Source organism: Salvelinus alpinus, chromosome 28 (genome assembly GCF_045679555.1).
Source record: "Salvelinus alpinus chromosome 28, SLU_Salpinus.1, whole genome shotgun sequence".
NCBI classification, from domain to species: Eukaryota; Metazoa; Chordata; class Actinopteri; order Salmoniformes; family Salmonidae; genus Salvelinus; species Salvelinus alpinus.
This window is the reverse complement of record NC_092113.1, coordinates 9000802-9024292: the sequence shown is the minus strand read 5'-3', so window position 1 is coordinate 9024292 and position 23491 is coordinate 9000802. Positions and strand designations below refer to the sequence as shown.

General features: G+C 45.0%; 2 protein-coding genes across 2 annotated transcripts; one reads left to right on the top strand and one right to left on the bottom strand.

Annotated features, from left to right (window-relative positions):
• Positions 1–1773: 1773 nt before the first annotated feature.
• Positions 1774–16043, top strand: LOC139557106 (RNA-binding protein 38-like). Its single transcript, XM_071371476.1, has 4 exons — positions 1774–2289; positions 7120–7243; positions 8365–8419; positions 12306–16043. Exons 1-4 carry the CDS (start codon positions 2080–2082, stop codon positions 12658–12660), a joined length of 744 nt encoding a protein of 247 aa, XP_071227577.1. The 5' UTR covers positions 1774–2079; the 3' UTR covers positions 12661–16043.
• Positions 16044–17231: 1188 nt separating this feature from the next.
• LOC139557105 (lens fiber major intrinsic protein-like) lies at positions 17232–23172 on the bottom strand. The gene is made up of 4 exons (XM_071371474.1): positions 22307–23172; positions 19927–20091; positions 19645–19725; positions 17232–19448 (listed from the first exon to the last, which is right to left on the bottom strand). Exons 1-4 carry the CDS (start codon positions 22664–22666, stop codon positions 19263–19265), a joined length of 792 nt encoding a protein of 263 aa, XP_071227575.1. The 5' UTR covers positions 22667–23172; the 3' UTR covers positions 17232–19262.
• Positions 23173–23491: the final 319 nt, after the last annotated feature.

The window sequence follows — 23491 nt, the reverse complement described above, 5'->3', positions numbered from 1 at the left end:
TCCACAAAGCTGTGAATGATGCAAGAAGGGGCTTCTACACCATCAAAAGGAACATACATTTTGACATCCCAATTAGGATCTGGCAAAAAAATACTTGAATCAGATATAGAACCCCTTTATGGTTGTGAGGTCTGGGGTCCGCTCACCAACCAAGAATTCACAAAATTGGACAAACACCAAATTGAGACTGCATGCTGAATTCTGCAGAAACATCCTCTGTGTACAACACCAAATAATGCATGCAGAGCAGAATTAGGATGATACACCTACAGAGAGATTAACCTAAAGAAGAGTCCCCTAAGCAAGCTGGTCATGGAGCTCTGTTCACAAACAGACCCCACAGAGGCCCAGGAAAGCCACACAACTACACCCAACCAAATCATGAGAAAACAAAAAGAGAATTACTTGACACATTGGAAAGAATTAACCAAAAAACAGAGCAAATTGGAATGCTATTTGGCCCTAAATAGAGTACATAGTTGCAGAGTACCTGACCACTGTGACTGACCCAAAATTAAGGAAAGCTTTGACTATGTACAGACTCCGTGAGCATAGCCTTGCTATTGAGAGAGAGCGCTGTAGACAGACCTGACTCTCAAGAGAAGACAGGCTATGTGCACACTGCCCACAAAATGAGGTGGAAACTGAGCTGCACTTCCTAACCTCCTGCCCAATGTATGACCATATTAGAGACACATATTTTCCTCAGATTACACAGACACACAAAAAATTCAAAAACAAATCCAATTTTGATAAACTCCCATATCTATTAGATGAAATACCACAGTGTGCCACCACAGCAGCAAGATGTGTGACCTGTTGCCACAAGACGAGCAACCAGTGAAAAACAATCATTGTAAATACATCCCATATTTATGACTATGTATTTTCCTTTTTGCATTTCAACTATTTGCACATTGTTACAACACTGTAAATAGCCATAATATGATATGTGTAATGTCTCTCTCTATACCTTTGATACTTTTGTGAGTGTAATGTTTACTGTTAATTTCCGGTTGTTTATTTCACTTCGGTTTATCCATTCCACTTGCTTTGGCAATGTAAACATATGTTTCCCATGCCAATAAAGCCCTTTGAATTGAATTGAGAGGGAGAGAATACATGGTCACCTCAACATTACAACCTTTTATCTTGTCTTTCCTGTGAATGGTCACCCCTGGCGTGCGCTTTTGTCTTTAATTATCTCAATTTCCTCTCACCTCAACTGCCGTTTTATGTGCGTGACTGTCTCTAGCCAAGCCTTTTGCGCTTGCTGTAGCCCTTAATCAAAAGTGAAGGTGATGTTTTATGGTCAGCAACCTGGAACTTATAAAATGACAGCAACTCAGAATAAACCAGTCCCATGAAGTTGGGCGCCAGTTTCCATGTTACTTGGAACAACATCCACACCGTTTGAATTCTTGGAATATGCTATTATCCGGTAGTCTTATGTCTTATAACTCGACATAGTCCGAAAGGCTGAAAACTCATAAATTAGTCAAATCAAAGCCTAGGCTACTAGCCTACACGTTAAAATGACCTATTGATCACGGTTAAGTATGTTTATGTGGATTCATTGCAGCATAAAACGGTGTTCTTTGTGTCTTCAAAAGACAAAGACAGGTGTAGGAGAACGTACGGGTGCAGCTGGGAGGGCGTGGGCAGCGGAAAACGTCACATATAAAGTTCACAGGGGGCGTTGCTTCGCTTATGTATTGGCCAAAATGGGAGTGGGCGTGTCTGAAACTCCCCTAGTATAAATATTTTTTTCCTCTCGTGAGATGTTTCGAAGGAGTATTCAAGACACCTGTCAAGAAGAACCTGGAGTGTAGCCCGTACATTGGTCGCCCTGCTTCGATATAACTCAAAGCATGGAATAAAGAAGTCATTTTGCATCGATACAGACTGGACGAATCAAGCCTGATTGCGCGCTTGAAAACCAAACCATTGCGCATTTAAAGCTTCCATCTCTCCAGCACCAGTTGTGTTGTTTAGAACTTTGATATACCACCTGTGACTCTTTATATTGTGGTTTTTCCCATAGACGGTTTAGTTTTTCCATTCGGACGCAGCGGACAAATGCTTTTCCATCAATTTGTTAACGGAGGTCTGGAGACAATGCATCCCACTATTCAGAATGACACTACTTTCACTAAGATCTTTGTCGGTGGTTTACCTTATCATACCAACAATGCATCCCTTCGAAAATACTTCGAGACGTTCGGGGATATTGACGAGGCCGTTGTGATAACGGACAGACAAACCGGGAAATCCCGAGGATACGGCTTTGTAAGTGTATCGTACTTCATCTAACACGCTGTGCAATACTCCCTTCCAAATTCTCCATAACCTTCCTTTTGGCGGGACAGAACGCATGTCAGGCTGACTGTCTGCTGTTATTTTCTGCCCATGTTCTTTGTTTAGAAACCATTTAATTTGACTGTAAATTTAGCGTATTGTAGGTTACAGGAAGTGGACTACTGTAACGTGTGAGAAATTGTGTGAGTAGTGCGCTACAGAGCGCGTAGGAAACTGCCAGTTATTTTGAGCGCACATTATCTTGTTCCCTTTTGTGTCAAAACTCAGTGGTATCATGTAGATTCACTGATATTACTTAATTTCATAGTACACTGCATTTATTTTGATGACACTTTATATTACCAAAGCCTTTATAACAAAGTTACTACATTGTAACCAATGATGAAAGTGCCTTGTGACATAAGTACACCCAGATGAGATATTCTATCACGGGATACTTTCACAAACTGTTCCCCTAGCCACCTTGAATTAGGCCACTGTAATACTTACCCAACCACCTTGAATTGAGAACATATTGAAAGTGAGGCAAGTTTCAGTTATGTTTTACTGGGTAGGCTGGGCCCACTGCACGTTTCCCACAACCAACTGTAAACCAGTACGTTTCCTTGACATTTTCTGTATGGATCTGTACATGTGTTGACACTCCCTTGTGTATTGGGCTGGAGGTGCTTGTGTAATCTGCAAAGCAAAGAGCGCGGGTTCTTAATTAACTCGGTGTTACACACTTTGTTCGGCCAACAAGGATGTGTGATGTTGCAGTCACCATGTATTTCTTACAAAGTGTAACATCAATTATCTCCGTGTCCTGAACAACAACCCGCTCCCTCTCCAATCACACACACACGCACACTTCCTCTCATACACAGAGAAATACACACACACACACACACAATGATTAACAACATCAAATATATGTGCATAATGAATATGAGCTGAAACAATGTGAGATGACCAAGCGTGAGGGTTGTACTTGCTCTGAGATATTTCACACTAATTTGCACGCAAGTTTATTTACGCAGTTCAGAACAGTGTTTTTAACTATGTGTAAAAAATAGTTGTAATACGAATAGTAGGGGAAGATAAGTAAACAGAAAAATATTGGTTGTATTTACAATTTTGTTTGTTCCACTGGTTGCCCTGTTTTCATCGCAACGGGTCACATTTTGCTGCTATGATTGCACATTGCAATTGCGGTATTTCACCTAACAGATAAGGGAGTTTATCAATGTTTGATTTGTTTTCAAATTCTTTGTGGGTCTGTGTGATCTGTGGGGAATATGTGTCTCTAATATGGGCCTACCTTTGGCAGGAGGTTAGGAAGTGCAGCTCAGTTTCCACCTCATTTTGTGGCAGTGGGCACATAGGTAGACCTGGCTCTCGAGAGAAGAAAGGCTATGGCAGCCTCTCTCAATAGCAAGGCTATGCTCACTATGCTTTTCTTAATTTTGGGTCAGTCACAGTGGTCAGGTATTCTGCTACTGTTTATTCTCTGTTTAGGGCCAGATAGCATCCAGTTTGCTATGTTTTTTGTTTTTTGTTGATTCTTTCCAGTGTGTCAAATAGTAATCTTTTTGCTTTCTCATAATTTGGTTGGGTCGAATTGTGTTGCTGTCCTGGGGTTCTGTGGGGTCTGTTTGTGTTTATGAATAGAGCCCCAGTGTAACGTATACGCTGGGAGTCGGGAAGCAAGTTCAGGGAGTGAATCATTTAATAAATAAACATGGACAAAACAAGAAACACAAGTAGCATACAGACATGAAAGAACGGAACAGAAACAATAACGTCTAGGGAAAGAACCAAAGAGAATGACATACATATATATATATAGGGAAGGTAATCAGGCAGGTGATTGAATCCAGGTGAGTCTGATGATGCGTGTAATGATGGTGACAGGTGTGCGTAATAATGAGCAGCCTGACAACCTCGAGTGCCGGAGAGGGAATATATGTGACAGTACCACCTCCCTAACGCGCGGCTCCAACCGCAGGACGCCGACCAGAGGGACGGTCCCAAGGACCAGGAGTGGGCCAGTCTCTTCTGCTGAGGCGCGGGAGCCGGCTGAGGCGTTGGAGCCTGACGAAGCAGCCGAGGCATTGGAGCCTGCCGAGCCAACCAAGTCTTGTGAACCTGATGAGCCAGCTGAGGCATGGGAGCCTGACAAGCTAGCTGAGGCATCCTCGGTAGATTCGGCAACGGACACTTGACTGGACAACCGGGTCTTGTAAACTTGACGAACCTGCTGAGGCATGGAAGCCTGACTTGCCTGCTGAGGCATCCCCGGTTGCGGCAGCCGGACCTGATGTCACCTAGACTCACAAAAAACTCCCTGATGCTCCCCTTCGGTGAGGCGTTATTCTGTAACGGACCCCAAACCTCACAGCCATAGAGAGCAATGGGTTCTATAACTGATTTGAAGTATTTTTAAGCAGATCCTAATTCTCAGGATGTCGAGTTTTATGTTCCTTTTGATGGCATAGAAAGCCCTTCTTGCCTTGTCTCTTAGATCGTTCACAGCCTTGTGGTTTAGGCCGAGGTCGGTATAATTCTCTGTGTGCTCTAGGGCAACGGTGTCTAGATAGAATTTGTATTTGTTGTGCTGGCAACTGGACCTCTTTTTGGAACACCATCATTTTTGTCTTACTGATTTACTGTCATGGCCCAAGTCTAACAATCTGTGGAGAAGATCTAGGTGCTGTTGTAGGCCCTCCCCGGTTTGGGACAGAACCACCAGATCATCAGCAAACAGTAGACATTTGACTTCAGAGTCTAGGGTGTGGCCAGGTGCTGCAGACTGTTCTAGTGCCCTCACCAAGTCATTGATATAACACTCAGAGGCCAGTCTATTAGGTAAACCCATCTAGTGCCGGGTTGGACCCTTTGCCTCCAGAACAGCCCGAATTATTTGGGGGTTGGTGTTCAATCTTGCTCAAATGGTATCAAGGGACCTCACGTGTGCCAGGAAAACATTCCCCACACCAGTCACCACTGCCACAAGCATGTACCGTTGACACCAGGCAGGAAAGGTCCATGTACTCCTGCTGCGTATGCCAAATCCTGACTCGGCCATAAGCATGACGCAACAGGAACTGAGATTTGTTTTTCTACTTCTCAATTGTCCAGTGTTGCTGATTGTGTGCCCACTGGAGCCCTTTGTTTTTAGCTGATAGTAGTGGAAACCGGTGTTCTTGACAAGGATCCACGAGTTGTGTTCTCTGAGATGCCATTCTGCACACCACAGTTGTACTGCGCCATTATTTTTCTGTTTGTGGGTCGCCTTTTTGCTTACAAGAATCTTACCATTCTCCTTTGACCTCTCTCATCAACGAGCTGTTTTCGCCCACAGGACTGGCACTGACTGGATGTTTTTTGTTTGTCACTCCATTCTCGGTAAACCCTGGACACTGTCGTGTGTGACCGACTCACTTTGGGTGGAGGAGTCGTCACCAACAGAACTTCTCCTGCTGTGCTCTCGCTTTGATTCTGTAAAAGTCCTGTTGGAAGTGTTTGATGTTGCCCTGCATGGCCACTGTTCCAGGCTGTCTCAGTTTCAGGGTCCTCCTTTTTTTCACTATTCAGATTTTCCACTCTCTGCCTCTGACAGAGGGGTAGTGTGCTCTTATAACAGTTGTTTATGTTCCCAGTCTTGTAATCGTCCACAAATAGGGTCTCTGGATTGTCCCTGAGGAGCTTCTGTTTGTACTGTTTTTCGTGCAGTCTCTGTCCCTTTGTTCCCCTCCTTCTCCCTTTCTCTCTCTCTGTCCCCCCTCCCCATTTATAGCTCAATGCTCTCTGTCCCTCCCTCCCTCTCTGGGGGAGGCTATGTGTTGTGTGTTAGAAGGTAATCCCCTGGTCACAGAGGTGTGACGTGTTGGCGCTCTGCGATAAGGCTGCAGTTTCTTTTTGACTTCCTTCCACACACAGACACCCCCCCCCCCCTTTGTCAAGCTGTGTGTGGTTATGAGAAAAGGGGGGGAAGGGAGAGTGTCGGCGAGAGAGATAGATAACAAGACAAGAGAGAGATGAGGGGAGTTAAAGCAATGAATATTTTCCCTACCTGCCTGTTCATACTCATGTTGATGAGTTTAGCCAGCCAACCAGTGCGTGTTCTGTCTCTGGCCCAGGGCCGGACAGTCTGCCCGTTTCAACCCTGACTTCCCATAGCAGTCGAATTCCCCCGGCAGGCAGCCTTCAGAAACACAGCAATCAACCCGTCCAGAACACAGACAGTGTTCGCATAGGACTCCAGAGTATGATGCTTTGATATAAAAGCAACAAAAAAACGCAGTCCCATCGGTGCCCTGTACTGTTACTAATGTCATGTTTCAGTTCACTTCGCCTCATTTATTAGCAGAGTTTGGGACTACTCTTACTGTAATAGAGGCAGTCACAGCTGTGTGTGTGTGAGACAATGAATGTGTGTTTCGATGTACCATGTTACTGATTGCTCTTATTTAGCATCCCCTTGTTAGTAAAATAATGATAGAATTGAAAGATCCCCTCCCTGCACACCCAGACGCCCACCATTCCCTGTGATAGGTCAGGATGCCGGTGCCCCCTAACCCGAGAGACTTACTCCCCCACAGCAGCAGACGGCTCAGCCCTGAAATCCTGTTTCATACTTTACCATCACACACTATGTCATAACCACACAGGATCTTACTATCTACTGGAGCTCAAACAGTACAGTATGAACCCTGATACGCTTTACTGGGATTACAGGGATTTATTGGTGAGATACGAGTTCCCGGATTGATCACTTCCTGAATCCCAAACCTGTGTGTTCTTTCCTCTTCCTGTCAGGTGACTATGATGGACAGGGGGGCGGCAGAGCGGGCATGTAAAGACCCCAACCCCATCATCGACGGTAGGAAGGCTAACATCAACCTGGCCTACCTGGGAGCCAAGCCCCGCAGCCCACAGACAGGTGTTACACACACACACACACACACACACTCTTTCTCTCATACACAGACATACAGGTGAGCGCAACAGATGACACACTCAGTTGACTACTATTATAGCTACATTCCTCTAGATTATACGGTACACAGACAACACACTTGGTGACACACACAGCTTCTCCCTGAGGGGGCCATGTGGTCAGGCTCATAGTGTTAATTAACTACCAGCCTGTTAACTACCAGCCTACCAACCACCAGCCTCTTTTTCCCCATTCAGACTCCACACACTCACTCTCCTCTCAGCCTGTGGAGAAAATACAGGGATGAAATCTAGTGCACCACTATATAGATGACAGGCATGTCATTTTTAGATGTAGCATATGTGTGAATGACGCACAGCAGTATACTGTACCTCTGTTGGGGTGTTGTTGCTATGTTACACTCCAAACATGCAGCTGATGAGATATGTCAGAGCATGGTATTTTGTTATTTTGTGTGAGTTGAGAGAGTCTGTGTGTGGGTGTGTGTGTGGTGGTGATAATGAGAGAGAGAGGGGGGGGGGAATAACAGCAGATCTGACTCTTCCTTGTCCTGTGTGACTCAACTCACCCAGGGAGTCATGATAAACAGAACATTACCAGTGGGGTGGGGGGGGGTCTGGGTGTGTGTCTGTGAGAGTCAGAGGAACATTAAGTGTTTGTGAGAGAAAAAGGAGTCTGAAGGTAGTGAGATATTGAGGGAGAGGGAGAGAGCAATAGAAAGAAGGAAGGAGAGATGAGTCTCCTATCGTCACATTCATGGTGAACTCAGGAGTCAATGAGGTCAGAGCTGCATGTGTGTGAACGTGTCAGCGAGTGTGTGTTGTTTCTCATGAGTGTCCCCGTAGATTCTCGGTTTCGCTTATTTAAACAGTGCCCAGAGTCTGTTCAGCTCACCAAGGGAGGGAAAGACGGAAGGACAGAGAGATGAAAAGTAAATGAGTGGTAGGATCTCTTCCTCCAGACTCTGTCCCTTATGCAAGCTCTGTATGTCTGTCTGTCCTGGTCTGATTTCCGTCTTGTCCTCCCAGTAGCTCAGATGATGTCTGTTGTTTTATATAGTATCTGATGGTCTCTGACCCTGCTGGGTTCTCTCTGCCACACAGGTGTCTCCATCGGTGTGCAGCAGGTCCATCCCGCCCTGATCCAGAGGCAGTATGGGTAAGAAGGAATCACTCTCTCAGTCTCTGTCGGCCTCTTCCCCTAATCTCTTCCTTTCACCTTTTCCTCTTGCCAATCTGTCTAGTTGTGTGTTCAGCACATGTTGTAGCTGACAGTCCCAGTGGTCTCATAGAGTCTGAGAATGACCCGTCAGCCAGCTGTGCTAGCATCAGTTACAAGAGAACACAACTCAGTGAGAATATCCAGACACTGGCTTGCTTCACTTAACTGGCGAGCCTGCTGCTGTTTCCTAACATGGATACATTTGGACATGGGGATATTCTTAGCCTGCTTATGGCTCTCTTTCTCTCCCTCCCCCTCTGTATCTCTCTCTCTCTCTCTCTTCCTCCCCCTCAGTATCTTTCCTTCATCTCTCGCTCTCTCTTTTTCTATCTTTTTCTCTCTCTCTCTCTCTTTTTCTCTCTTTCTTTTTCTCTCTTTCTCTCTCTCCTTTTCTCTCTTTCTCTCTCTCTTTCTCTCTCTTTCCTCCCCCTCTGTATCTTTCCTTCTCTCACGCTCTCTCTTTCTCCTCTCTTCTTTCTCTCTCCCTCCCTCCCCCCTCTGTATCTTTCCTTCATCTCACTCTCTCGGCCATGGTTGACCTACACAGGCCGATGAGCTACTAGTCAAACCATTACAACACCTCCTTACACACACACACTTCCAGGGAACGAGTGTGTTGTGAAAACAGGCTGAGTAGAGAAGTGAGGGGTTGGCCTGTGAGTCAGGGTGTGATGGATGGGTGAACAGTCTCAGTGGCATGGGATGTGCGTGTGCTTGTTTGTGTGTCTGTGGGAAAGAGCACTGTTGACACCGTTTCAGTCAACTCACTCATACTGGTAAGTGGCAGGCTAGTTCTGAATATTCGGTACCAAAGTTATTAGTGCTCTACAATGAGTGGACAAAACATTAGGAACACCTTACTAATATTTTGTTGCACACCCTTTTGCCCTCAGAACAGCCTGAATTCATCGGGGCATGGACTCTACAAGGTGTCGAAAGCGTTCCACAGGGATGTTGGCCCATGTTGACTCCAACGCTTCCTACACTTCTGTCAAGTTGGCTGGATGTCCTTTGAGTGGTCGACCATTCTTGATACACATGGAAAACTGTTGTGTGAAAAACTCAGCAGCGTTGCAGTTCTTGGCACAAACCGGTGCGCCTGGCACCTACTACCATACCCCTTTCAAAGGCGCTTAAATCTTTTGTCTTGCTTAAAAATCCCTCTTTAACCTGTCTCCTCCCCTTCGTCTACACTGATTGAGGTGGATTTAACAGGTGACATCTATAAGATGACCAGAGCTGTCCATGGTTTCTGATGAGTGCTATACTATATTAGGCTAAATGATCCTTTCCTATTCTGTGAGGCCAGTCTGATTGGGGTGTGTGTTCTGTGTTCAGTGGGAGCAGGGATTGTGATAGGCCCGTCAAACCCCCATGGCTCACAGGGCTATTAATATTGCAGCCGCCGGCTTTCAATTATTGAATGATATATTGAGTGGTAAGGGAATTGAGGCTGACCCAGATGAGCCTGTGAATGAATTATGGTGGGCTGATTGAATGTCTCCTTCAGAGAACCAATGGACAATTAAAGCACAAGTGCTCCCTCTCTTCTACTGGGTTTGATCATGATAAAGTCGCTGTCTTGTCTGCCACAACAATGGGAAGGACTTCCTCTTTCTTAATCTTTTGCGGAAGTCACTTGGTATGGGGTGGATTGATCTATCTTGGTGAAGTCTTGACTACTCTGTCAAAACACACAAAACACACAGGCCCCCCCCCCCCCCAAAAAAACACCCAAACTCATCATTTTGGCGGTAAGTAAGCACCATTGTCTCAGAGCTAATAGTCGGGCTCCTTCTGTGGGGAGCTCCGCCTCTCCAGGAGTTTCTCTGGCCCGGGGTTCAAATATTGCTCTGTCTGTCTGTGTCTCTGTCTGTTGTCTCTGTGTCTCTGTCTCTGTGTGTCTCTGTGTCTCTGTCTGTGTGTCTCTCTGTCTCTGTGTGTCTCTGTCTGTCTTATTGTAAAGGGCAAATAACAAAGATAAACAGAACAAGAGAAACAGAGCTTCTGTCCCCAGGCTTGGTGTATTTACATGGATGTTTAAGAGGGGACTAATGACTAATGGTAGGAGTGGCTGTGAAGAGGTGTGTGTGTGTGAATGCAAGTGTGTGTGTGTGTGGGGGGGGGGGGGTCCAGTCCAGTGGCTGCCTGTAGGACCCAGAGTTGGCAAGACAGCCGCTGAGGCACCATCTGGTCCAGCTAGCTGGCAGGGCAGACGCCAGGCAGGGCGCTGACAGAGAAGTGAGATTTGGCACTTTATTCAAATTCTGTTCTTTTTTTTGAAGGAGGAGAGGAAGGAGGAGGGCGGGTGCAGTGTGGTGGGGTGTGTTTCCTGTTGAAACACAGAGACAGGGTGGGGTTGGGGGGGGATTATAGGGCTCAGTCACTGCAAACACACATCTGGGGAGGCAGGCAGGATTTGAGGGCGGGTGTGTGTGTGTGTTCGTGTGTGTATGTGTGAAGTTGTGTTGTCCTTTGCTGAAGTGGCAGTGTTACGGTGTCAGCGTGCTTCAGTTCGGCTGGCGGCTGGCCAAAGTCGACTAGGCAAACCGAACGAGTGTGCTCGCATACTCCCTTAAAATGCATTTCGCTTGAAAAATGAGAAAAAGCAGAAATAGTACTGTTTGTTCGCTTTGAGACACTGTAGCAGTATACACTTCCTCAAAATAGTCAGAATTAATCTAAGATAACTCAAGACATCTGTCATTAATTTTGACCGTTTTGCAGAGGGGATCGTAGTCACACAATTTGACATCTAACTTAAGATGTTTGGTGAAGTATTACTCCCCCCCCCCCCCCCCCAAGAAAATGACATCAGAACGAGTTGCATGTCTCGTTGAATGACAGCAAAGTCTTCATGGAAGAATCCCTAATGTTAACCAATCACCGACGAAGGGGTCTAGACTTCGGCGTGCCTCTCAAAAGTTGTGTGCCCGAACAACCGAAAAAACCCTCACCGAAGTCCAAAACGTCACAAAATGTCATCATAATATATGCACAACGCCTTCCGAACTGTCTCGGCTGGGAAGCATGCGGTCGCCTTTAGAATGGCTCAAACTGAGCCTCTCTTGTAAAACACCCTACCATCCAAACAGTGCCTCTCTTGTAAAACAGCATACCATCCAAACTGAGCCTCTCTCTCTCTCTCTCTCTCTCCCCTCTCCCTCCTTTATTATTCGCAGTCTCCTCATTCCCCTACATTTCCCTCCTTTACTTTCTCTTCGTTGCCTGTATTCTACCCTCTATATCCTCTGGACATGGAGATAGTCTCTCCTCTTCCGAGTCGTTCCCCTCCCCCCGTCTCTCCTCTCTACCTATTGAGCATTGGGGTGAAATCATTTTCCCTCAGGTGTTATTTTCTGCTTCCCAGGGACGTAATTAGACAAAGCTCTCCACTAAAATAGCCAATTATAAAAACCCAGTTGTTACAATCCCCCTGATGAAAGGGATTGACATTCAGAAACATTTGATCACGTGCCCATCTCACATTCCAAGGTATTATTTTACAAGGATCCTGATCTACACATTGTGTGTGCTTGACGTAAATCTTTACATACAGTATTCGGGTAATACTATGCCAAAGCTAGCACTATTCGAAAGCTGAGTGTTCAATGCCGTATGTCAGTCATTCACTGGGCATACTGGGTACTGTATGTCCCCTGTAATTACAGTGGTGTGGTACATCATCTATGGATACTGTAGTGTACGTGCCTCTTTCTCCACGATGGCTGAGCCGTATGTGTGTCCTCAGGCCTGTGCATACATTCCTAATGTATAACCGCATACTGTACACTTGTATCTATAATTTTCTTTGTCTCTTCAGATTGGCCCAGCAGTATGGGTACCCCCAGGCCTTCCTCCAGCCCAGCCTGTTGCTCCAGTCCCACCTCAGCCCCTCTCAGGCCTCCCTCTCCTCCCCGTATCTGGACTATAGCTCAGCCTACGCCCCCTACACCTCCACCCCCTCCACTGGCCTGGAGCTCTACCCCTACGCCCCCTCGCCCTCCGCTAGCTACCTCCGCTACAGCTACTCCCCCGCCACACCAGGCCCTACCATGTCTGCCCCCCCCACCCCTCCCACACCCATCCACCTCTCCCTCAACCCCCTCGCTGGCCTCTCTGCCCCCCCTGCAGCCTACCTCCAATATCCCCTCCACCACCCCGACCGTATGCAGTGAGGGGGGCCTGGGTTATGGAGGTGGGTGAGTGTAATCGGAGGGGGACACTCATGACAACAACGTCTGGAGACTTGGAACAAGAGGATTATTGCACTAGGACCTGTGACATCATCAGGACGAGACTCCCGACAACCAAGGAGAGAGTGGGGTCAGAATCCAAAGGGCTTTGTGAAAACAAACAAAACACACTGAGATTTCTTCCTGTTTTTCTATTAGGGTTATTATCCATTATTGTTATCATAGTTGTTACTATACTACTATTGCTGTTGTCGCCAATGTTTATATGAATGTTTGAAGAGCTCTCCTTATGTCCAATGCCAAACGTGATGGAGTCAATGGAACATGAGAACACAAGAAGAGGAGAATGAATAATTCTAGAACCTACCACCTTCCACTCCTTACTGGCAGAGACCACCCACCCTCGTACACAAGTATCTCAGGCTTTTCTGAGCAGCCCTTTAATGCAGTGGATGGGGTTTGAAGGTTGGGCGAAGATGAGTTGGATAGCCATTATATTTCACTAGATTCTCCGCCTCACTCTTCCAGAAGTACTACTGAACATTTCATTAGCGAGGTGAGACAGACGCAGCATCATAGAATTAGAATACTAGAATGGACATGAACCTTCTTATGATGGTCCAAAGGTCAGCCATGTTGGTCAGGGAGTTGGAACCATGGTTTGCCAGTGCTGTGATAAAGCAATGAATGTGAAGAATTTATCAGCACTGTGTTAGCTAGCTAGCCAGCCAGGTTAAGAGAAATGATTCTATAAATTTGTCAAATTAGCTACCAATATGCCAACATTCCATTAAAAAAATTGTTAATTCACAGCCATACACTGGCTCAAATCAGTTAATGGGACTTAGACAAGTTGTAAATACAACAAGTACTGATATTGTATCACATAATAGCACTCACAGCTTTCTGTTTACATATATTTCAGAGGCAATTTTATAGCCCCCTCTAGTAATTGAGTAGGATTTACAGTACCTTCAGAAAGTACTCATACCCCTTGACTTATTCCACATTTTGTTGTTACAGCCTGAATTCAAAAATGATTTAAAAAAAAAAAAAATAATCACCAATCTACACACAATACCCCATAATGACAAAGTGAAAACATGTTTTTAGAAAGTTTAGCAAATTTATTGAAAATAAAATACCGAAATATCTAATTTACATAAGTATTCACATCCCTGAGTCAATACTTTGTAGAAACACCTTTGGCAGCGATTACAGCTGTGAGTCTTTCTGGGTAAGTCTCTAAGAGCTTTGTACACCTGGATTGGACAATATTTTACCATTTTATTATTTTCAAAAATCTTCATGCTCTGTCAAATTGGTTGATCATTGCTAGACATCCATTTTCAGGTCTTGCCATATCTTTCCAAATAGATTAAAGTCATAACTGTAACTCAGCCACTCAGGAACATTCACTGTCTTTTTGGTAAGCAACTCCAGTTTAGATGTGGCCTTGTGTCTTAGGTTATTGTCCTACTGAAAGGTGAATTAATCTCCCAGTGTCTGGTGGAAAGCAGACTGAACCAGGATTTTGCCTATGCTTAGCTCCATTTTTTTTATCCTGAAAAACTCCCCAGTCCTTAATGATTACAAGCATACCCATAACATGATGCAGCCACCACTATGCTTGAAAATATGTAGAGTGGTACTTAGCAATGTGTTGTATTTGATTTGCCCCAAACGTAACACTTTGTATTCAGGACATAAAATGAATTGCTTTGACATGTTTTGCAGTATTACTTTAGTGCCTTGTTGCAAACAGGATGCATGTTTTGGAATATTTTTTATTCTGTACAGGTTTCCTTTTAAATCTGTCAATTGGGTACTATTGTGGAGTAACTACAATGTTGTTGATCCATCCTCAGTTTTCTCCTATCACAAACTCTATAATCACAAACTCACCCTTGACCTCATGGTGAAATCCCTGAGTGGTTTCCTTCTTCTCCGGCAACTGAGTTATCTTTGTAATGACTCAATGTATTGATACATCTTCCAAAGTGTGATTAATAACTTAACCATGCTAAAAGGGATATTCAATGTGGCTTTTTAAAAAAAACTCCATGGTCGATCGAGGAAAACCTCCCTGGTGTTTGTGGTTGAATGTGTGTTTGAACTTCACTACTCAACTGAGGAAACGGACAGATAATTGTACGTGTGGGGTACAGAGATGAGGTAGTCACTCAAAAAATAATGATTAACACTATTATTGCACACTGAGTGAGTCCATGCAACTTATAATGTGACTTGTTTACTCATGAATTAATTTAGGCTTGCAATAACAAAGGGGTTGAATACTTATTGACTCAAGGCATTTCAGCTTTCATTTTGTAATCATTTAGAAAAATGTTGAAAAACATAAGTTTGACATTATAGTGTGTAGGCCAGGGACAAATTCTCAATTTAATCCTTTTTAAAATCAGGCTGTAACGCAACAAAATGTGGGTAAAGTCCAGGTGAATAATTTCTGAAGGCATTGTATATGGGCAGCACCCTCTCCTGGACAATCTTCAGGAATACCTTTCTGTACGTGGCCTTATCACCTCTGTACATTCTATTCTCTATTTCAGAATTTTGTTCTATGTCCATTTCCTCAAGATTCATTCCTCCAGTGGAAAATGTTTATGCACTCTCTCTGTCTCTGCTTCTCCGTCTATCTGCTATATTCCCATTTTCCATGTCCTCCATATTTGTGAGTAAATTATTGCAGATTGAGATAATCACAATTTCACTGAATATGCCATTATTATTATTCTAATTGAGTATGGGATGAATATGTATAAGGTAGACAACACTGTAACATATGCTTTTTATATGATTGTTACCCTAAGATATTCATGTCAAAGCAGATTTTAGTAAAGTATGTATTTCCATATTCATCATCATGGGGAGACCTGCAACAGCTGGGGTAACTGACTTCCTCAGTATTTTTTAACATGAGCAGATGCAGAAAAAAATCCAGGCGAATGTAGTCTGTACTATTTGGTATTGGAATAGTAACGTAATGTTATAACGATACAATAGTTGTTATCAGGGAAGGTGAAATGATCTCTGCTAGAACGTTCTTGTCCATACTTGACTGATTGATGCTATTGGGGGGGGGGCGCGATTCAGTAGTTGTGTGTGTGTGAGGCAGTGAGTACGCGTGAGTGTGCCAGTGTATGAGTGTGTGTTTTTGTTAGCTTCAGTGTCAGCCCCCATTGTGAGAGTCAGCGTTGTGCCATTGTCTCTGGGCCAGCTGCAGTTTAGGGTACAGAGCTGCTCCAGGAGTCTCTGTCTACATAACCACCTTATTCACATGTATGATGAAGCCATACAACCACAAGAAAATATGCATAATAAAAATAATTTGTAATTAAACAAAATGACATGACTGTTTTTTTTTTTAAACCAAGATGTCATGACATGTGCATTAAGTGTTGGTCTACATGCTCTGGTTAATTCACAGATGATGTGTTTGCGCGTGTGTGGACACTGGCGGTCTGGAGTGTTTGGGTGGCTTACCATGACCATCTGTACTGGACATCTGTGTTGTGTGTGTGTGTGCGTGTGTGTGTGCGTGTGGTGGTGGGAGTATCAGTTTTTAAAAAGACATTTCCAGAAAATATTCAAAGTGAAGAAAGACATACACTTGGATTACACACAGACTTCATTTCTACACCAACTCCTTCGATTATTCCCTTTATTCAACCAAAAAAGAATTCTGTTATATCTGGGGGGAAATGCTGTTGTCTATCGATATGGGAAACACCCATAGCCTTGACCCTCCCTACTCCAGCACACAGACAGTATTGCTCAAACACCGGAGGCTGGTGAGAGCTGGAACAAAGTCAACTGGAGGAGTCTCATGGCCATACTCAGTCATCACACACATACAGACTTATTGGGACACAGCACTGGCTAAAATAAACACACACCATCTGTTTTTGATCCGTGCTGAATACCGAGAGGAGACTGAGAGAGGAAGAGAGTTCAGACTAACAAGATGCACCTACTGATGATGCCCTGGTTGGTACAGCACCAACAGTAGAGAACAAATGTACTCTTTCAGTTCCAGAGAAACCCTCGAGGGACACAGAGAAGCTGTAGCTCACTCCTCTCTGTCCCCATAGGAAACTATGTTGCTATTGTTGTATTCTCATAATGGTCTGGACATGTTTATAGTTAGCCCCTTCCCACAGGGCACACACTGGTTGAATCAACGTCGTTTCCACGTCCTTTCAAGGAAATTACATTGAACCGACGTTGAGTCGACGTCTGTGACCAGTGAGTTCATAGAATACAGGGAGAGACGGGGGAAACAGAATTAAGGAAAGAGAGAAAAACTTAACACAGCTTTGATATGACTTGACTAAACGAGCACCATTGCAAGAAGTGATAATCTTCTATTTGTAATAATAATACGTGATGAGTAGGACTATTAGGTGTATAGGCAGCAGATCTTTATGAGTGTTATTTTAAATGATTTGAGTGCTTCTAAAGGTAAGCTGGTTACAATAGCACATGGTTACAATATACAATGTTACAGAATAAAATAAAACAGAGGTGTGAACTATTCATTCATCTAATTTATTTGCATAGATTTAATCATCAAATAAATTGACCACGTGGTGAACGTAAATCATTAGTACATAGAATTGCAGGAAATTCGTTTTTTTTTTTTATCAAGCTTTTGGTGCGATGTATTCAGGCATTCATGCATCTCAATAAGCTAGAACCTAAATGCATTATTAACTTCAACTTGGCCCAATTTACAGGTCCAATTTCCCACCCTGACATAGCCTATCAAGCTAGAATGGGCCTTGCGTCTCACCCAATAGCCAATATAGGCTACATATCCCAAGCAGGGCTACAGCAACTTCCAGATCGGGTCAGGCTCTTGGGCTTTGCGGTGGCCACTCTGGTATGGGTGTCCTTGGCAGAACGGTGTCGCTATAACCAAGTGGTCACATATCGTTCTTGGTTCAACTACGCAACAGCAGGTCGGTGGAGTTCTATGAACATCAAGGCAGACAAGGCTTTTTTCAACGTTCTTAAGTTGGGGGGAAGGGGAGCCAGAAACATGTGGGGAGCATCATCTTGTGGTCATTCCCACTTACTGCAAGCCAACGCAACACAGGGCATTAAATGCCATACTGGTATAATGGGGTAAACAAAACACGATGACACACATTTTGTATCAAGTTTTTTTGGTTTATTTTCATTTAAATATGTTTTAAACTGCCTTATGCTGACATTAAGGATCAAATCATAAAAGGAGACTTCATGAAAAGCTTACGCAGCCCTTCTCTAGTGAAAGGAATCGTGTTTGGGATACAACATTTCCTTTAAAAAAATTAAAAAAAAATCGGAACAAAAAAGCAGATGGTTTGTGTAAAAATGAATATCATAGCAAATACCACAGTGAGTGGAGGATAAGTTATATGTCTTAAAAATGGATAACGTAATGAAAGATAATCGTGACACAAACAGGAGAGTGGTCATGAAAAGAAAACAAAATGAAAAGTACTGTTTCTGCGAACTCGATTAAACACGAATTCACATACGGACACACGAACACACACTCACTGGCAAACACACTCACGCACAAACAGGCACACACGCACTCACTCTCACTCACACACTCTCACACACACATACTGTAGAAGCACCCACACTCACGCACACGCACACACACACACACACACACACACACACACACACACACACACACACACACACACACACACACACACACACACACACACACACACACACACACACATAGATAAAATGAAGTGATTTGAAAAATGAAACCCTGGTAAAATCTAATGGTATCATACATCCACGTCTTGTGTCTGAAGTGCAGAAAACAACTGAAAAAAATTGAGAGCGATAAATCCGATGCGTAATGAAAAAGCATGCCCATCTTTACTGATCTAACACAACCCTATCCGACTAAAAACCTGGAGTGTTGCCCCTCTATCCTCACCCCTACCCCCTACCCTCTATCCTATACCCTTACCTGCCCAAAGCCCACCCATGCCCTTACCTCTTACCCCACCCAAACCTACATCCCCACTGGGCAAACACTGGTTGAATCAACGTTGAACCAATGTGGGAATAGATGTTGAATTGACGTCTGTGCCCAGTGGGTGCCCACCTACACCTCACCCACATGCATCTGTGGTGACAGGTCTGGTCCTTGCGTCTATGTGGATGTGTGAAGGGAAGACTTGGTGTGGCTGAGGAGGAGGAGGACGAGGGGAGGTTAGTGGGACTGTTGGAGCAGGCCCTGTTCGCCTCTATCAAACACAATGTCCAATTCAGTATACAGAGTGAGGTTGGAGGGAGAGGAGTCTCGTTGCATGTTGAGGTTGAAGGTTGTGAACCTGTCTGTGTATGGGTGTGTGTACAGTTTGTGTATAAATACATGTCTGAATCTGCAGGTTTAGTCAGTGTGTCTCAATGTGAGTGTGTGTGTCTGTGTGTTAGTTAGTGAGTCTGTGTGAGTGAGTGTGTGTGTGTTGACGGGTTGGGGGCAGCACGGGGGTTGGTCGACACAGGGCCTGTCCCTCATCCCTCGTCCCCAGATAGGGACAGGCTTATAGGGCTTGTGTCTTGAGCTCGATGGGCTCCCCGCGGGTGTCCTGCTGGGTCTCCGTCTCGGGGGGTCGGCTGCCCTTCAGTGTGGCCAGGCGCTCAGACAGACCGCGCATGCGGGGAAACAGCATGAAATCGTACAGAAGAGCGCCCATAGCACCTCCTATCATGGGACCCACCCAGTACACCTGACACAACACACACGCGCGCAAAGGTTAGCATGAAGATATGGCACGAGCAACTTGTATTGTTGACGCTGATATAGTTTTGGTATTAACTATACTCTTAAATACTATAAGATCATAGAATCCATGGTGGATTATTTGATCTATTATACGAATATTTCAGATGCTGCATTATGGTGTATGACTGTGCGTTTCTCACCCAGTGGTTGACAAAGTTCCTGAAGAGTACAGCGGGGGCAAAAGACCTAGCAGGGTTCATTCCAGCACCAGTGTAGTACATCTACAGCAGAGAAGGACAACCGGGCGCTCAGAATGAAATACGTGTTTCTGTTGTACACAATGCTGTTTTTTTGTGTGGATTCCACTATGAGTACCTTTTGGTCATTGTGTGTTTGTTCCCCTATCTGTGTGTGTGTGTGTGTTCCCCTATCTGTGTGTGTGTGTTACTCTGGGTGTGTGTTAGTGTCAGTGTGTTGCTCACCCCCATGAGGTGTCCGACGGTGACAGCGAAGCCGATGGACAGGGCAGCAGAGCCCATGCGTCCGTTCCTCCTCTCATCCGTCACGGCAAAGACACAAATCACCAGCTGCATGGTCAGAAACACCTCCACTGTGGTGCCCATGCCCAGACTGATGCCAGGCTGCAGCTGTAGATGGCCAGAGGAGAAAAATATGAATCAAACTTGAGGTCCTTTGTGGACAAGTCATTTTGTAAAATAAGTCTGTCCTCTTTCTAATGAAGTGTATATTGTTTGCGCAGTTAGATGTGGTCTTCAAGTTAGGTTCGTAACAGGACATGTCAGGAATGGCTCAATCAAAGATGCAACACAAATCAACCCAAACTGTTTTTTACATTCATTTTTTCATCAATGCTTTCAGTGGCCTCACCGCTATAGCCTCAGTTTTACATAACACTGATGGCTTGGATTGTGCTCATTGTACAGTAGCAACTATAGTTACCAGAAGGTTCCGTGATGATTCCCTAATCCCTGTTCATCTCTACCCTTTCTAAATCCCCAATTACATTCAAGAAGCCTACCGAAGCTAAACCAAACAATTATCAAACCTTATCAACATTGTTGACTGTTGTTGAGATATATACAGTGGGGAGAACAAGTATTTGATACACTGCCGATTTTGCAGGTTTTCCTACTTACAAAGCATGTAGATGTCTGTAATTTTTATCATAGCTACACTTCAACTGTGAGAGACGGAATCTAAAACAAAAATCCAGAAAATCACATTGTATGATTTTTAAATAATTAATTTGCATTTTATTGCATGACATAAGTATTTGATCACCTACCAACCAGTAAGAATTCCGGCTCTCACAGACCTGTTAGTTTTTCTTTAAGAAGCCCTCCTGTTCTCCACTCATTACCTGTATTAACTGCACCTGTTTGAACTCGTTACCTGTATAAAAGACACCTGTCCACACACTCAATCAAACAGATTCCAACCTCTCCACAATGGCCAAGACCAGAGAGCTGTGTAAGGACATCAGGGATAAAATTGTAGACCTGCACAAGGCTGGGATGGGCTACAGGACAATAGGCCAGCAGCTTGGTGAGAAGGAAACAACTGTTGGCGCAATTATTAGAAAATGGAAGAAGTTCAAGATGACGGTCAATCACCCTCGGTCTGGGGCTCCATGCAAGATTTCACCTCGTGGGTCATCAATGATCATGAGGAAGGTGAGGGATCAGCCCAGAACTACACGGCAGGACCTGGTCAATGACCTGAAGAGAGCTGGGACCACAGTCTCAAAGAAAACCATTAGTAACACACTACGCCGTCATGGATTAAAATCCTGCAGCGCACGCAAGGTCCCCCTGCTTAAGCCAGTGCATGTCCAGGCCTGTCTGAAGTTTGCCAATGACCATCTGGATGATCCAGAGGAGGAATGGGAGAAGGTCATGTGGTCTGATGAGACAAAAATAGAGCTTTTTGGTCTAACTCCACTCGCCGTGTTTGGAGGAAGAAGAAGTATGAGTACAACCCCAAGAACACCATCCCAACCGTGAAGCATGGAGGTGGAAACATCATTCTTTGGGGATGCTTTTCTGCAAAGGGGACAGGACGACTGCACCGTATTGAGGGGAGGATGGATGGGGCCATGTATCGCGAGATCTTGGCCAACAACCTCCTTCCCTCAGTAAGAGCATTGAAGATGGGTCGTGGCTGGGTCTTCCAGCATGACAACGACACGAAGCACACAGCCATGGCAACTAAGGAGTGGCTCCGTAAGAAGCATCTCAAGGTCCTGGAGTGGCCTAGCCAGTCTCCAGACCTGAACCCAATAGAAAATCTTTGGAGGGAGCTGAAAGTCCGTATTGCCCAGCGACAGCCCCGAAACCTGAAGGATCTGGAGAAGATCTGTAGGGAGGAGTGGGCCAAAATCCCTGCTGCAGTGTGTGCAAACCTAGTCAAGAACTACAGGAAACGTATGATCTCTGTAATTGCAAACAAAGGTTTCTGTACCAAATATTAAGTTCTGCTTTTCTGATGTATCAAATACTTATGTCATGCAATAAAATGCAAATTAATTACTTAAAAATCATACAATGTGATTTTCTGGATTTTTGTTTTAGATTCCGTCTCTCATAGTTGAAGTGTACCTATGATAAAAATTACAGACCTCTACATGCTTTGTAAGTAGGAAAACCTGCAAAATCGGCAGTGTATCAAATACTTGTTCTCCCCACTGTATATATATATCATATTTTTTTGCTTATTTGAGCTAACAAGGGTCCAAAATGGCACCCTATTCCCTATATAGTGCACATATTTTGCAGTGCACCATGAAGGGAATATAGGGAATAGGCCCAGTGCTTTTTGAGATGTGGGTGAGTGGTGTCTTACCATGTTGAGAGCCATGTTGCCCCTCATGTTTTTTGGGGTGACCCCATAGAGCACGGCGACTCCGGCCACGGCCCCCAGAAACTGGGCAGCCCAGTAGAAAAAAGCGCGGAACAGGGACATCTGGGAGCCTACCAGATAAGCGAAGGTGACGGCCGGGTTAATGTGGCCGCCGCTGATGTGGCCGATGGACTGGATGATGGTGGCAGCCGCCAAGCCGAAGCACAGCGCCACATGCAGGATGTGGTGAGGCCCAGTGGTCCAGCGCAGCGCAGCGCCAATGCCGAAAAACACAAAGAACATGGTACCGAAGAACTCAGCGAAGACCGCCCGCCAAAACGCCATGGACCGGAACTCCCACATGCTGACCGTTCACTGGACGCTCCTCGGAACGGGAAATGTTCTTGGGGAAAAAGTTGTTGGGGTGAATCTAGAAAAATCTTGTACCTTCTAAAAGTCTAGGTGATCTTTTTGTACTGTTTCTGATGCACAAAAAAAAAAAAAGTGATTTCCCTTTGGCAGTCAGCTAGCTGGGCTGACCTAAACGTTGTCTCACTGAGCCAATCAGTTGGAAGACAAACGGTTTAAAAAGTCAACAGAGGAATCCACCGACAGATCTATTTCTAATCTACGAACGATCTGGAGTTGACTCGCAGGCAGTCGAACATCAACTCAGCTTTGCTTGCCTCCACTAGCCGCCTGTCGTAGAGACATAGGGGTGTGTGTGTGTGTGTGGGGGGAGTGTGTGTCTCAGAATAGTTGTCAAGAGGTGTGCATTGATGCTAGAGGAGTGGTTCTAGAATAGAGACAGGGATAGACGGAGTGTCCTGTGGACGTTTTAGCCTCTCTGACGGAGGGGAGAGGGCCCGCCGGGGGCTTTATAACACCCCCCCCAGGGGCCCCGAGTGACGCCATAATCCCCCCTCTGGGCCAGGGGTGGGGGGGGCGGACATACAGGACGACCCGAAATCAAACAAACTTAACCCCTCTGTCGCCCCCCCACAATAGACAGAGCGGGAAGAGAGGGGGAGTATCAGGGGAGAGGGTGATTGTGAGGAGAGAAGGAAGGGAGGGGGGTGAGAGAGTAAGAGAGGAAGAGAAAATAGTGAGAGTGAGAGTGACATGAGAGGGAGGAGGGAATCAAGAGAGTGCAAGTGACTGGGTGAATAAGAACTAGGTATGGATATC